We start from the raw sequence: 16761 nt of genomic DNA on the forward strand, positions 1-16761 counted from the left end.
ATTTATATGGAGAATATTAGTAGCTGGGAGAGCAAAAATAACTCAGGGCTTTAAGCAGAATGTCCTCAGTTTAAGTGCCTTTTGTGGGGACTTGGGGGTGGTGAATAAGCAGAAAAATGCTAGAAAATATGGAAACATAACTTGTTTTAAGGAGGGAATTAGGTATCTTAAAAAACCCCATTTGAATACAGTAGCTTTCATCCTTTGCTTAGAGAACACTGGTGATAGAATAAACATGTCAGCAGGCCTTGAGCAATTACACCAACAGATAAGAGATCAAAACAAGTAGTATTCAGGCTGTGAAGTTTAGGATGAAGGAATAAAAGGACAAAGCATTCTACAAAGAATTGAAACTCTCATAATACATAAATTAAGTTTAAAAATAACTTAATTGAAGCCATTACCTTATCAAAAAACCTACTGAGCTTGACAGCATTGGAAGAACCTGCAGCTAAGTACCGTGGATTTGTGCAATCCTAGAAGATAAAACATAAGATCCACAATTAAACGTTAGGAAACATAAGCTCTTTGTGAGTCATTACTGTTTCTCTTGCACATTTCTATAGTAAAATATTAGGCATAATACTCTCATAAAATATTCAAGTAATTTTCAAATTATTATGCACACAGCAAAGAGGAAAGTGCTAAAGGAAGGTGAGGCCACTTACTCTTTGTTATTTAGGCAATTTTAGAGGACACTGAACCACTGTATTCATCATCAAATAATTCATAAAGGAAGACAGGATTGTTAATGTCTTACTAACAACAAAACCAACATACTAATTAGGTGACCTGCCTACATTTACCTTCAAAAGCAGAAATAGAGCTATTAAAAACACTTTTTTTTAAACATCTTTATTGTAGTATAATTGCTTTACAATGGTGTGTTAGTTTCTGCTATATAACAAAGTGAATCAGCTATATGTATACATATATCCCCATATCCCCTCCCTCATGCACCTCCCTCTCACCCTCCCTGTCCCACCCCTCTCGGTGGTCACCTAGCTGATCTCCCTGTGCTATGCAGCTGCTTCCCACTAGCCATCTATTTTACATTTGGTAGTGTATACATGTCAATGCTCCTACTCTCTCACTTCCCCCTCCCCGTGTCCTCAAGTCCATTCTCTACATCTGCTTCTTTATTCCTGTCCTGCCCCTAGGTTCATCAGAGCTATTTTTAATTTTTTTTTTAGATTCCATATATGTGTGTTAGCATATGGTATTTATTTTTCTCTTTCTGACTTACTTCACTCTGTATGACAAACTCTAGGTCCATCCACCTCACTACAAATAACTCAATTTCGTTTCTTTTTATGGCTAAGTAATATTCCATCGTATATATGTGCCACATCTTCTTTATCCATTCGTCTGTCGATGGACACTTAGGTTGCTTCCATGTCCTGGCTATTTTAAATAGTCCTGCAATGAACATTGTAGTACATGTCTGTTTCTGAATTATGGTTTTCTCAGGGTATATGCCCAGTAGTGGGATTGCTGGGTCATATGGTAGTTCTCTTTTTAGTTTTTTAAGGAACCTCCATGCTGTTCTCCATAGTGGCTGTATCAATTTACATTCCCACCAACTGTGCAAGAGGGTTCCCTTTTCACCACACCCTCTCCAGCATTTATTGTTTCTAGATTTTTTGAGGATGGCCATTCTCACCGTTGTGAGGTGATACCTCATTGTGGTCTTGATTTGCATTTCTCTAATGATTAGTGATGTTGTAGCATCCTTTCATGTGTTTGTTGGCAATCTGTATATCTTCTTTGGAGAAATGTCTATTTAGGTCTTCTGCCCATTTTTGGATTGGGTTGTTTGTTTTTCTGATATTGAGCTGCATGAGCTGCTTGTATATTTTGGAGATGAATCCTTTGTCAGTTGCTTCGTTTGCAAATATTTTCTCCCATTCTGAGGACAACACTTCACTTTTTAGTACTAGTTACTCACCAGTGCTCAACTAACTTAAGTACTATGAAGTTCTTAGGAATAGTAGGAAGCATGAAAACAGAGAGCAGGAGGAGCAAAAAACAAACAGAACGGTGGCCAGGGATTTCTCACTCACTGAATGCAAGGCACTACATCTCTTGGTAGGCCATAAAGATAATAATAAACAATAGATATATTTTTTGGTTAAAATAAACAATAGAAAAGTTTATTTTAAAATATCATTAAATATTATTTTTAATAATAAACAACAGATATTTACTATTAGGATACAAATAGGAAAAAATGGGGCTCTGAAGAGACAAAAGAATCTGAAACATTATAATGAAGTGACTAGTGCATTGCAATGATTAGTAAAGACCTTAAAAGGTTTACTATCCCTTTCCTGGAATTCCAGTGTTGAATTGCCTTAGCTTGTCATCATTGACTTGCCAACTTAAGCGACTGAGTACTTTGATTTGTACCTCAAATGCCACCTAAGACCCAACCATGGGGATATCATATAGGCTCCTTTGCAAGGATAGTATTTATTTTTTCAGTTATAGATCAGCTGTGTCCCTTGGGAAATCACTGAAGTTATTATTGTTGCATTTATTCTGATTGTAATCTCTAAGCCCACAATGCATTTTGTAACAATCCCTATTTTACCAATATACAACATTCAAGGCTCACATTTTAAACTCTGACCAGAAGCTATACATTTTCCAAAACCACAAAAGAAAAGAGAGACTACAACTTTTCAAAGATCATAGAGTAAAAGAAAAATCAGAGGTCTTTGAAGCCAGCAGGCTCTGAATCTGAGTATCTATCCCAACATCTCTAGATTGTGTGACATTGGTTAGGTTACTAAACCTTTAAAGTTGAGCTTATTCATTTGTGAAATGGAGATAGCGATACTTAACCCATAGGATTTTTGTGAAAATTAAATGAGATAATGCATGTCTGACACATAGTAGGTACTGAAATATTAGTTTCCTTCTTTCTTCATCCCAAGAAAATGCCATCAGATTGAATTTTCAGACACAAAAGCACCTAACATAATAAAAGATAATTCTATATATGGATTAAGCAGACTGAAATGTCATCGTGTAAACTGTTGTATTTGAAATCATGTTTGAACACATTTATACAGCAACTGAGGCATATAAAAGACAAACCTTAACTAGATCTGTATTAGATATGTTTTACAAAACAGATATTGATCACATAATCATCAGATTGTCAAAAGACTTCAGAGTTGACTCCAAATAGAGCTAAAGTACTAAATACAAAAATTAAATCAAACATCAAACAAACAGAAAAAACCTCCCCAAAACTTATTTCTAAGCCTCCACAATTTCAGGTTGACCAGGCTAGAGAAACCCTATGATTTTAGAAGAGAATTTTAGATCTGAAAGAACTATAAGTATCTGCTATTGATCATAGTGTAGGGCAAAGCCTGAAAACTGATAGCTCTAAATGCTTGCCTAAGCTTGAGAAAGACACATTAACTAGGGAAGATGCTTCAGAATGATCACTTTGAAGTAAACACAACAGAGGAAAATTTGTGCTAGACACAAAAAAACCTAATAGGATTTAAAAAAATAAGTAATCTCCTCCCTGTTTATAATTTAAACAACTTGTCTTCTTTTTTTCCAGGCACAAGAAAGCTTTGATTCTATCTTTGATGTATACTTTTTAATACTTTAATACTTTGATTATTACTTTTTAATAATTTTAAGTAAATTCATACAGTAACCAAAGATGCTAGCACTAACAGTGTTAAATTAGTTTTTACTTGAGACTTTATATTTACTTGCTGAGTCTTTTTGACTGTCACCTCTTTTTGAAACTCTTATCCAATTTTCCTCCTCATTTTTTCTTCCCTGCATCCTCAAGACCCTCTTGTTTCTGCTGTGTTCTTGAAGGTGTACACTGATAAAAGGCCATAAGTATGTTGTATGTGAATTCTGTGAAGACCATGTTTGCCACTTGAGTACCTTTACATTTTGTTAACAATTAAAGATTGCCCTGACTTTGCAAGTAAAATACGAAAAACACATATCTAGATGATTGTCACAGAAACCCACAGGCACTGGAAACAGATACATTCTAAAATACATTAAAAGTAAAATAGTATGTGTCTAGCATGTGTAAGCACTTAATAAATGCCAGCTACTTTTATTATTAAAAAAAAAAGTAATTGCTGGAACAAATTAAGCTATTCAGTGGTAAATTTCCCTTTGGAAACAATGTTCAAACAAAGTAGTACTTCTTTGACAAGGATATTATATATTCTATGTAACAGGAATTCTCTGGAATATGATGGTCCAGTGTTGACTACCTGGGCATTTATGCTGAATATTCCATGGTGGCAGCTGAGAAAAATAAAGCATCTCCACTGCAAAGCAGAATGTAAAAAACAATGGAATGGCAGGCAGAAGCTGACTCAATTATGGGGGTACAGGTGGAGTTGAACTAAGCCGCGTTCACCAATGTTGATTCACAGAGAAAGGGCATCAGAATCAGCTGAGTTATTAGTTAAAATTACTGAGTCCGGGGCTTCCCTAGTGGCACAGTGGTTGAGAGTCCGCCTGCCCATGCAGGGGACAAGGGTTCGTGCCCCAGTCCGGGAAGATCCCACATGCCGCAGAGTGGCTGGGCCCGTGAGCCATGGCCGCTGAGCCTGTGCGTCCGGAGCCTGTGCTCCGCAACGGGAGAGACCACAACAGTGAGAGGCCTGCGTATCGCAAAAAAAAAAAAAAAAAAAAAAATTACTGAGTCCTTCTGTCAAACCTTATGAATAAAAAGCTCCAGCTGTGGGGCATTTATTCAAAAATTTTCACATAATATTGAATACACAGTCAGGTTTGAGTAATTGGTGATCTAGATGATTTCTAACAATTCTTTCAGCTCTGAGATTCTAAATGTTAGGTGAAGGATAATTAAGTGGAAAACAGGCTTAGTTGTAGAGCATGGGCTCTGGAGTCAGAGTGCCTGGTTTGACCTGTGTAACCTTGGCCTAATTACCCCTCTTTGCTTCTAGTCTTCATTTTTAAAATGGAGGTATTTATAGTACCTACCTTATAGGATTGATGTGAAGACGATGCATGTGAGATAATGTACATAAAGCACTAGAACAGTGCTTGGCACTAATAAGTCCTTAATGAATGTTAGCCATTAGTGGTATTAAACTACCACCACCACGTCTGGAATGCCAGTGCGTTGATATGCTGCAGAAATCCCACTTGCGAACAATGACATATAAACCATGACTGAAGCTGCTGGCCAGGATCATTCTCTAGGCAACACTAACTAGCTTATATGAGAACTTTTCTAGCCTTCTTAATGTCCAGTTCTAATTGAGCTAAATGTCTCAGGAAGGGACTCAATCCATTGTATAAACTAATGCTTATACATTACTAACTATACATTAGTTTATATAAACTAATGCTTATGAAGCACTCCTAGTTTACAGTTTGTAATTTTCTCATTTATATACTTGTTTACCCTTTAAGGTAAGAAGCTAAGAGGCTTTTCTAAAGCAAGAATAAAACAAAGTTTGAACATTCCAACAGGTCAGCATATAAGGAGGCTTTGCCCATCTCATAATCTATGTTGGCTCCAATCTTCATTACCTTTTGGACTAGAACCCAAATGCCTGATTTCAAATATAAAGCTTCCTCTGTGAGAATACAGAACTTTCGAAGTCTTTGGTTTTGCCTTTACCTGATAATAATACAAACATGCATTAGTAAAAAATACACACCAAATTAATCTCTTCTGCATTGAAATCCTCAGCCAGGAAAGCAGTCCTAGTTAAAACTTCATGGCGCTTGGTTTCATGAATCTGATCCAGTTTAGTCCCTATTACCAACAGTGGGATTTGGTTATCAGCAAACTGTTCCCGGTCATAATCCCTGTGATAAATAATAATGAAGAGGTGAATAGAATTTACCTTTCTGATGTAGATGTGTAATATTTAAATGCAACTACTCGCACTATTTTACAGATACTTCACTGACTGTTGCTCACCCATTACCTATAAACTTACTTTTCTCCCACCTAGTTGTTCATTTTCTCAATCAATCCTCGCCATCTTTCAAGTTCCAACTATTAATTCAACTACTCAAAATTTGTCCCATGAGTCTTTATAGACTACTTGAATAAACTGAGTGCCCACCAGGTATATGAAAGTAGGTTGACTTGACTTCTCCCAAAGCTCTGTCTTCTAAGGCTAACAGCTCAGGAATTTTTCTGGGTAGATGCAGAGAGTGGATTCAAACCTCCGTGGAGAGAAAACCCAGTACCCTACCATGGCAGTCACGCCTTTTGCCAGAGGGGAAAATGTCAAGCTTCTGGGTACCTCCTGGGGTATGCATAAGCTTTACACCTACCATACTCATTTCTGTCTATGAATAGTAAAGAAAAATAGATCATTTTAGGAAAATCAGAAATAGGAATGCTGAAGGCCAGTATAAATCAACCATAGGTGATGCTACAGCCTGGGGAAAGATGGATTCAAAAAATGGAAAGGGAAAGAAACAACTGAAATGCAAAATGAATAGTAAAAGGAAAGAATTAAGTACCAAATAGTTGTTTGTCCTGACACGAGAGCTGTGGGAGACACAGAACAGGTAGTAAGAATCACTTAGGGTTAGTGGCCTTGGGTCACTGTCTTTCTATTACTGAAAGGAACATAGAGCCCAATGTTGTTCAATTAATATAAATTCTACTCACATGTGAGAAATGAAACAGATTTGGAGTTCTGCCATATTATAAGCTCAGTTTATAACAGTCAGCAAAATCTGGTTGCAACACCTTATGACAGTAAATCAATATTGCATAACCCAATCAATACAAACCAGGTGAGCATAATTTTTTTCCTTCCTTTGACATCACTCTTCTTTCTCTTTGAATAATCTAAATTGTGTTTGTGTGTGCGCCCGCGCACAAGAACTTACCAAATCTTTTTGCCCTTCACAATAACCTTACAGAGCCTCAGTTACTGTTCAGACTTGGAACAAAATTGTTTTGAATTATGTTACCTCCTATTTCATAAAAACACTATCATCCTAATTACTGCATCAAAGCCAACAACAGTTTGAGTTCAAGGCCTTTGATTCTTCTTACTAACATCAATGTTGACTTAGGAGACATGGTCCAAAACTGAAATTTGCTTTATTAGAGAATAAAGTTTTGAAAGTGCCCTCCTTTAGGACTTTTTTCCCCTTATACTCTAACTCTGGCTTACATACAACTTTTTGTATATATTTTATCAAACATCATCTTTGATACACATATTTGTCACTTGCAGTCTTTCATAATCTCTTGTACATTAACATATATATTTATTGTATATATGTAACGTAACATATATGTTGCACATAATATATGTATATTTACAATCTGTTCTCTTATTTCTCTGTTTAATTTTCCTTTTTCCCACTTTCTTTCATTAAATCTTATATCCAATTTGAAATTTGATCTCAAAATCCTTTTTTTCTTTTTAAATCATTAGGTAAAAAGCAAATGGGGAATTTTATCATGAATGGATAAGTCTGATAACACCTTAACATCACAAAGAGACAGATAACCAGGTATTGTATTATATGCTCGTACCACTTAGGCAAAAACAAAAAACCTTGCATCTTTCAGGCCACTATATTTAACTACCATTATGAAGAAGATTAGGATTCAGAGAAACAAATAATGTTGGAACAATTGGACATTCATATACAAAAATCGACCTCAACCAAACCCTCACACATGATAACTAACTCAAAACAGATCATAGATCTAAAAGTAAACCAAAACCTGTAAAACTTCTAGAAGAAACACAGGAGAAAACCTGCATGATCTGGGATTAGGCAAAGAGTTGTTATACATGATTCTAAAAACATAATACATAAAAGAGAAATTAGACTTCATCAAAATGAAAAACTATTGCTTTGTGAAAGATACTGTTAAGAGAATGAAAAGACAATCTACAGAGTGGGAGAAAATATTTGCAAATCAAACATTTTACAGAATGTTATTTTGGAGGGTACATTCCTGGTATTGCTATAGCATTTCAAACCAACTGTGAAGTAATCTGGGCTTACCCATTTGTTACCAAGACTCCAGTTGGCACCAAATCCCTGTTGAGAGCTTCCAATGACCAACGATACAAGTTTTGGGATGACTTCTTATTTGTTAAGTCATGGACTAAAATAATACCTAAAATAACCAAAGAAAATAATGTCAATACTGTAACAACTCCTCTTCATTTCACAATTGGCAAAACATTAGGTTGCTTACTGAATGCATTTTGGTATGACTAACAAACTCAGACACAATTATTTTAAAATTTCCTCTGTAAGTTCTTGCAAATAATTATTTAAAAATAATTATCTAAAAGCTTTTCTTTGTCAGTTATATAACTTTTAAAAAATTCTACAAGGGCTGACAGATGTCATTAAACTTTTAGAATGTCTTTTCTTTTTTCCTTCATTCAACACTTAATGAGTGCCTATTCTGCCTGGTCCTGATTACAGAACTACTTCATCAATAAAAAGAATCAAAACTACTTCAAGGATATAGGAGATTATATTCATTCAAAAAGGTTATTTTTTTCCACACTATGCATCTGTCATAGACATCATACATACACGTATTACTTACACTCATTAAAATATTTAATAATAAAAATTTATTAAAATGGTATTGATTTAATTTGATACAATTCCTATTCTTTAGCTGACAAGATGTTTTCTTGTAGATCACCTGAACCTAATCAACTCAAAAGTCTAATCATTTAGTTCTTCGGATTAACGGCTAGCTATGTAAGCTTGCTCTACCTATAAGAGATCTAGTTAACAAAGCTAAAGAAATATGCCACTAGAAGGAGGTAGGAAAAGATAGTCAAGAAGTATGAATAGTAGAAAACAGATGGACTTTTAAGAGATTGAAAAACAGCAAAATGTAATAAGGTTTAGAAATACAATTAAACAGAATCAGTTAAGATCCTAGACAGAAAGGTAAAGCAGGTTATTACAATATGATATTGACAAAAAAGGAAAAGCTTTAATGCCTAGTGAAATTTAGGGTACCATCTTGTGATCAAGAGACAATAGGCTTTTAAACCCCCAACCCTTGCCTATATTACCCAGATTCTACTGTGAAAAGAGAATGTGAAACTGATGATTCTTCCATCTTCAAGATGTAAGATATGTAAATTTGAAAAAGAAGGGCATAAGAGTTAGAATTATTTGGCTCCTCTAGTTTTTACAGACATTGTGTAACTAAGGTGCTTGTGCAAATTATAGTTGACTAGTTCCAGTTAGCTCAGATAAATCTGTATCTCTCCTGGGATCTGGAAAAAATAGAGGTCTGACACTTGCCCCCGTGTCCAACTGCATTCACTCTACTTTCCTCAATGAGGGGCTCTATTAGGCATTAAGGAAACATGAACAAGGACAGATTTTAAAAAAGGAATAAATAGCTACCGTTAAAGAATATAGCTAACATTTGTTCAGTATTTATGTGGTAAATATTGTGCTTTACGACTGGCAACTAATTTGATTTTCAGAACAGTCCTATGAGGTAAGAATTATTATCTTCATTTTACACATGTGGAAACTGAGGCTCAGAGAGGTGGAGTAACTTACCCTAGATCACATGGTAAGTGGGGTAGCGGAATTTGAAATCAAGTATTCTGACAGTAAAAGACTAGAGGAAGGCAGAATAAAGTCACTTCAGGGCAAAGGGAGTGGAAGATACTTTCTCCTCTCCTTATCTCCTAGGTATAAATACCACAAAACTATGGGTGGGTGTGGTTGGGAGAGTGAAAAGATTACAAAGGCCTAAATGAGCTATTAGATGCACAGGGAGGAGTTTATTTTTTGAGGATCTCTATTTAAGGCTTTTGAGCTTTTAAGGGCATTGAGCACCTTTTTCCTTATTTTCCTTCTTTCATTTGGGCTGAGAGTTCCTGCTTTGTAGATTATGAGCTAGAAGGGATGGGACACAGTGAGGCCCAAAGGAAAGAAGTCAGGGTGATAGCTGATCAGAATATGTTCTAAATCTTTAAAAATAGAGAGGTAGAGACATTTTACAGGTTTCCTTTGGGGATTACCAGCCTCATTCATCACAGTGGGAAGAGGTAGGGTATTGAGGGAAGGAAGTTATTGCTAAGAATAGACTGTATTTGAATGGAGTGATCCTTATGCTCTGTTTCTTAGAAAACTAAGGATGGTAGATGGAGTAAAGAACCTTGAACGCTTCTACCAAGAGAAATGTTCCAGAGGTAGGCTCGAAGAACACAGAAACTGATTTTTCTTTCTTTTTCATTGAAGTATAGTTGATTTACAATATTGTGTTAGTTTCAGGTGTACAGCAAAGTGATTCAGATATATATATATGTATATTCAGATCCTGCTCCATTATAGGTTATTACAAGATATTGAATATAGTTCCCTGTGCTATACAGTAGGACCTTATTGTTTATCTATCTTATATATAGTAGTTTGTATCTGCTAATCCCAAACTCCTAATTTATCCCTCCCTCCCTTTCCCCTTTGGTAACCATAATTTTGTTTTCTATGTCTGTGAGTCCCTATTAAGATTGCTCTTAATAGGGAGTTTTGTTTTTTTTTTAAGAAACAGGAATATCTCTCAGTCTTGTTTGTAAAACTAACATAGGATATATGAAATTACTTCAGTAATATTTAAGGAAGACACAAATCACTAATGGAGAGAAGGTATAGAAAAGATAACCAAATAAATATGGATTTAGATGGATTTCTTCAGTACTTACTAAGCTTACAACTCAGAATTCCATAAAGTTGCTAGGATCTGAATGGTCTTTAACTTTATTATTTATTTATAATTTTTATCCTAACTCTTTGAAAAAGATCTAAACAGGAAAAGTGTTATTTATCCAAACTTTTCTTTGCCAAATCAGATTGATATCAACTTTGACAAGTCATTTGACTGATATAATCCAAGTTTATCACTTGATCCTAGATCTAAACCAGGCTTCATTTCTTTCTCTCCTGCTCTTTAGCAAGTCCCCTAATACTATACCAGTCTTATCTTACTGTTTTTTCATTTATATACATTCTATTAATATATGCCATTATCATGTACTTTATCATGTATCATTATGATGTCATATATTAATGTCACCATCTTAAACTGTGTTTTGTTTCATTTATGAATATTTTGTTTCTTCAATTAGATTGTGACACTTTCAGATAGAATTCCGAGCTAAATGTGACATAGGTCTGAACTAACATGACTCATCCTGTATTCTACAGTATGCATCCAATGGCAAGAGCCTTCTCTACTTTTTTGAAGTATCTACAACACCTTATGATATGGGATAAGATATTGAAAGAGGAATATAAGTAATGAAGATGGTACTGAATAATTACAATGCTTACTTAATATAGAATGAGATCTAAGCATAGTATAAATGAAGGCCAATTAATAGCTAAGCATCTACCAGAAAGGAAGGGGTAAGATACTAAATCTTTTGGTACATCAATCAAAGAGAAGTTGAAATTATATTTCACAGTAAAAAAAAAAAGGTAAAAAATGAATTAAAGAGAAGATAAAAAAATTCTATAGGTAAATCACAGGTGTCAGTAGTTTAGTTCCTGGACACAGAGTAGGCACTCTATGAACTGCAATTATGTCCTATTACACACCTCTACCTGGAAGTCTGCTCCAGGTGTTTGTATATCTATAACTGGATGAAATTTCTGCACCCCTAAAAACATCCTTAGGCAGCTTTTATAATTACACAGGACTCTAAGGAGCAGATGAAAGAAAATCTCAGTATCTTTGGGACATCTGGCTTAGACCATGGGACTCCTAATGGTATATACTCAGTTGACTGAAGAAACAGCACTCCCAGGGGACAGTGTTTTGGAAGGTTCCATGTTTTATGTTGAGTACCCAAACTATCTCTCAATATTTAGTTTATGACAATAATATAAATAGAAACACTTAGACAAAGCAAATATCTAATGTTCTGAAATACATAGTTAGAATCTAAAAAACATGAACTGGAATGTGATATGCAGATTTAAATTAAGAGTTGGGGGCATCTTAAATCTTTCTTAAATTAAGATGAGTCCAGCATTCCTCATCAGATGATCTGAGACCATTAATATATGGTAAAAATAAAAAATGTTTTACCATTTACAGAGTTGTAGAATACTGCTCTTGTGCTTTTCACACTGCTGGCACTGCCCACAGAGCCTCCAACATCCCAAAATTCTATATAGTAGGTCTTCTCTTCTGGGGTTCCTTCTTTGTAGTCATGAACCTAACAAATCAATCCATCAAAATAATTATTATAGCCACTAAGAAAACTCATAAACACCCTCATTCCACTTTAAAGCACTGAACATTCCATATCAGCAGCTTACCCTCTAACTCTCTAATCACCACCTCCTATCTTTGCAGCTTCCTCTCTCTAACACTCCAACTCTAATAATAATCTTTGACCCCAAAGGTCCCTATAGTTCATGGATCCTAACACCTTCCAAAGTCCCCTCTTCCACTTCCAAACCTTCACTTCCTTCCTAACTAAGCATAAATTCTGCTATTCGTCATTTTAATCTCTCCTTTACCCTTCCCTCACATAGTATTCATTAGACAAAACTCCAGCCCTGATTATATCCACCTTTTCCTGTATTCCATGTCTGCAACCCAGCTAGCAAGTGTAATGTTCAGAAAAATATACATTCAAGCTAACTGGTTTCATTTTAAATTCAAGTCTACCTTTGGAGCTCTCCTTCAATCAGTTCCATAGTCTATTTCCTCTTTTCCTCCCCTAGGTAACTATTTCACACTTACTCCTATTTTTCAAACTTCCAATCTCTCTTCCTTGTCCTCAGGCACAGCTAATAATCTTGCTTCCAGAGACAGAAGCAATCAGAAGAGAACTCTACAACCTGCTCTTCGCTTATCTATCCACCCCCTGCATCTGTACCCATATAATCTGCTTTCCTTGCAGCTATTATAGATAAACTGTCTGTGTCTCTAAGGTCAAATCCCCTTCTTATGCATAAAATCCCATCCCTTCTTTCTTATCAAAGAGGTAGCTCTATCAATTCTCCCTTTCATCATCAAATTTTCCCTCTCTGTTGGATAATTCCCACCAGCGAACAACCATGCCATAATTTTTCCCACCTTAAAATAACCTTCTCTTGGGCTTCCCTAGTGGCACAGTGGTTGAGAGTCCGCCTGCCGATGCAGGGGACACGGGTTCGTGCCCCGGTCCTGGAAGATCCCACATGCCGCGGAGCGGCTGGGCCCGTGAGCCATGGCTGCAGAGCCTGCGCGTCCGGAGCCTGTGCTCCGCAACGGGAGAGGCCACAACAGTGAGAGGCCAGCGTACCGCAAAAAAAAAAATTAAAAAATAACCTTCTCTTGACCTCATGTCTTCCTCTAGCTGCCAAACCACTTCTCTATTCCTTTTTACGGCAAAAGCCCTCCAAAGAGTCGTCTCTTCTCAACTGTCTCTAATTCTTTTCCTTATATTCTCTTTTGAACTCATTCCTGTCACACCTTTTGTCCCAGTCACCCCACTGAAATATTCCTTATCAAGGTCATTAATGGCTTCCACACTGCTAAATCCAACAATCAATGAATAGTTTCCATCTTACTCTATCATCTGATAAAACTAATCACTCCTCTTTCAATACTTTCTTCACTTAACTTAAAGGATATCATACTGTTCTGCTTTTCTTCCCACCTCACTGGCTAAGCCTTTTCAGTCTCCATTTGGGTTGTCCTCATCTCTCTACCCTCTTAATTGTTAGAGTGTTCCAAGGTTTAGTTCTTGGATATCTCGCAACACTTGCTCTTTTGACAATTTCATCTACTCTTATGATTTAAAATGTCATAAATACGTTGATGAATTCCAAATTTATATACATCCTGGAGCAGTCCCTTGAACCTCAGACTACCATATCACCTAACTACAATTTGGATGTCTAACAGGCACCTCAAATTTAACATATTTAAAAATAATATCCCAATCTTCCTCCCAAACCCATTCTTCTCCCAGTTTTCTCTGATCCAGTAAAAGGCAATTCTAGCCTTCTAGTTAGTTGAAGGGCCAAAAACTTAAGCGTTAACTTAACTCTTAACTTAAAACTTAACTCCTCTCATACTGCATATCTGATTTGTCAGCAAATTGTTGCTTTTGCCTTAAAAAAATATCCAAAACCCGTTCATTTCAAACCATCTCAACTATTACCACCCTCAAAGCCTCTATCTATCTCTTTGCCTGAATTAATGTAATCATCCCCTAACTGATTTTCCCACTAGAGCCTCACCGACTCACTTTCCCACCACCCTCCATTTGTTCTCCATATAGTAGCTAGAGTGATCATTTTAAAATGAAAGTTAGATCGTATCCCCCTTCAATTCAAAACTCTCCAATGACTTTCTTACTCAGAGTAAACTCCAAAATCTCTCTCTTTCTCATGGTCTAGACTCTATAAGAATTTACTGCTTACATTTCAGAAACGAAATCTGATATATGGCAACCTTATCTATTAGAATATAGACAAGAGCCAGATTATAATACAGTGGTTCAGGGGTGTACATCAGAATCTTTCAAGGTTTTTTTTTAGAAATATACATGCCAACAAAAGCAAAAAATAAACAAGTGGGACTACATCAAATAAAACAGCTTCTACACAGCAAAGGAAACGAGCAACAAAGTGAAAAGGCATCCTATGGAATGGGATAAAATATTTGCAAATCATACATCTGATAAAGGGTTAATATCCAAAATATATAAAGAAATAATACAATTCAATAGCAAAAAACCCAATTTAAAAATTGGGCAGAGGAACTGAATAGACATTTTTTCAAAGAAGACAAATGGTCAACAAATACCTGAAACGGTGCTCAATATCACTAATCAGAAGGGAAATGAATATCAGAAGTGTGAGATAGCACCTCACACCTCTTAATATGGCTGTTATCAAAAAGACAAGAGATAACAAGTGTTGGTAAGCATGTGGAGAAAAGGGAACCCTTGTACACTACTGGTGGGAATGTAAATTGGTTCAGCCACCATGGAAACAGAATGAAGGTTCCTCAAAAAGTTAAAAATAGAACTACCATATGATCCAGCAAGCCCACTTCTGGGTATATATCCAAAGGAAATGAAAACAGGATACTGAAGAGGTATCTGCACTCCCATGTTCTGTGCACAACAGCCAAGATATGAAGACAATTCAAGTGTCTGTCAATGGATGAAGGAATAGAGAAGATGTGATATACAGCCATGAGATGGAATATTATCCCATTATTCAGCCACGGGGCGGGGGTGGGGGGGTGGGGGGTGGGGCGGTGGGGAAATCCTGCCATTTGAGACAACATGATTGGATCTTGAGGGAATTATGCTACGTGAAACAAGCCACTCAGAGAAAAAAAAACAAAACAACTGCATGCTATCACCTATATGTAGAATCTAAATAAAAAGTTAAACTCATAGAAACAGAAAATAGAAAAGTGGTTGCCAGGGGTTGCAGGGGTGGGGGAAATAGGGATAAATTGGTATAAAGGTACAAATTTTCAGCTCTAAAATGAATAAGGTCTGAGGACCTAATGTATGATATGGTGACTGTAGTTGATAACACTCTATAGTATAACCGAAACATGCTAAGAGAATAGAACTTAAATGTTCTCACCAAATAAATAATAAATAAACATGTGAGGTGATGGATGTGCTAATTAACTGGATGGGAGGAATCCTTTCACAATGTGTAAGAATATAGTAAATCATTACAATATACACTTTAAATATCTTACAACTTTTTTTGTCAATTATATCTCAATAAAGCTGAAAAAAAAAGTCCTTAAAAAAAAAGAAATATACATGTCAGACTTACTGAATCAGTAACTTTGGGGTCCAGTCCTTGGCATGCATAATTTGAACAATTCTCCAAATGATTTTGCTGTAACCTCTAGTTAAGAATTACTCATTTTATACAATGGAACTCTTTTGGTATCAGGAAGCCTAGACTATATTCATTGATTGCTAATAATTATCCCTGATATCTTTGAGTCTCAGTTTCTTTGATTATAAAACGAAGAAGTTATATTCTGTATATCAAATGGCTCTGAAATAACAGAAAGCAAGATAGCTGAATAGTTAAAATAGATGTCATAAAATGCATATATCAATATATGTTTAACAGAATGCTTCATACTTTTTACTTATTCACATTTTTTTTTGGTCCAAATCCTTTTGTCCAAGGAAAACTTTAAGTAAATAAGATATTCTACAGATAGCCACATTGACATTAAGATAAGACAATTAGCAGACTGGCAACAAAGAGGATAGGACACAAAAATGACAACAGCAAAATCACAGCAGTTGGGGACCATTGTGGATAATAGAAAGTAATCTTGTATACTGTGATAAAAGGTATCACTATTTTGCTATAAGGCATAAATAACTGATAATATGTGAAAATGTTAAGTCATCAATAAAAAGGTTAAACACATGAATTCTGTTTATGAAAGCAAGGAAATTTATAATTTATATTATCAAGATTTCTAAGCAAAACCACTGAAACGAACAATACAAGGTATTATAAGGAGTCAGTTACCTGGTATCAAAAAGCTCAACTACTTTAGTGAAGCTTTGTTGATCCTGCCACCCTCCCTGGCTCCAAAACCAATCAGGGCCAGTTAGGTACTCTTCTTATTTGCTCCCATAACATCCTGCACAGTTCTATCATTTCACTAACCACACTGTCTTATTTATCTGCTGATATCTCTTCTATTAGACTCTGAGCTTAAGAGCATGGACCATATTA

At 35.7% G+C, this 16761-nt stretch overlaps 1 protein-coding gene across 1 annotated transcript in view; it reads right to left on the reverse strand.

Moving 5' to 3' along the window:
* The window catches only part of RABL3 (RAB, member of RAS oncogene family like 3), a 37100-nt gene that overhangs the window by 5606 nt on the left and 14733 nt on the right, over positions 1-16761 (reverse strand). Inside the window, exons 3-6 of the mRNA XM_022563490.2 lie at positions 12110-12239; positions 8029-8143; positions 5694-5844; positions 405-476 (exon numbers count right to left, since the gene is read on the reverse strand). Of these exons, the coding sequence (XP_022419198.1) occupies positions 405-476; positions 5694-5844; positions 8029-8143; positions 12110-12239 (468 nt within the window). The remainder of the gene's footprint in view (positions 1-404; positions 477-5693; positions 5845-8028; positions 8144-12109; positions 12240-16761) is intronic.

Source organism: Delphinapterus leucas, chromosome 4 (genome assembly GCF_059928025.1).
Source record: "Delphinapterus leucas isolate spDelLeu-1000000601 "Yukka" chromosome 4, BTC_Dleu_Yukka2, whole genome shotgun sequence".
In the NCBI taxonomy this organism is placed as follows: domain Eukaryota; kingdom Metazoa; phylum Chordata; class Mammalia; order Artiodactyla; family Monodontidae; genus Delphinapterus; species Delphinapterus leucas.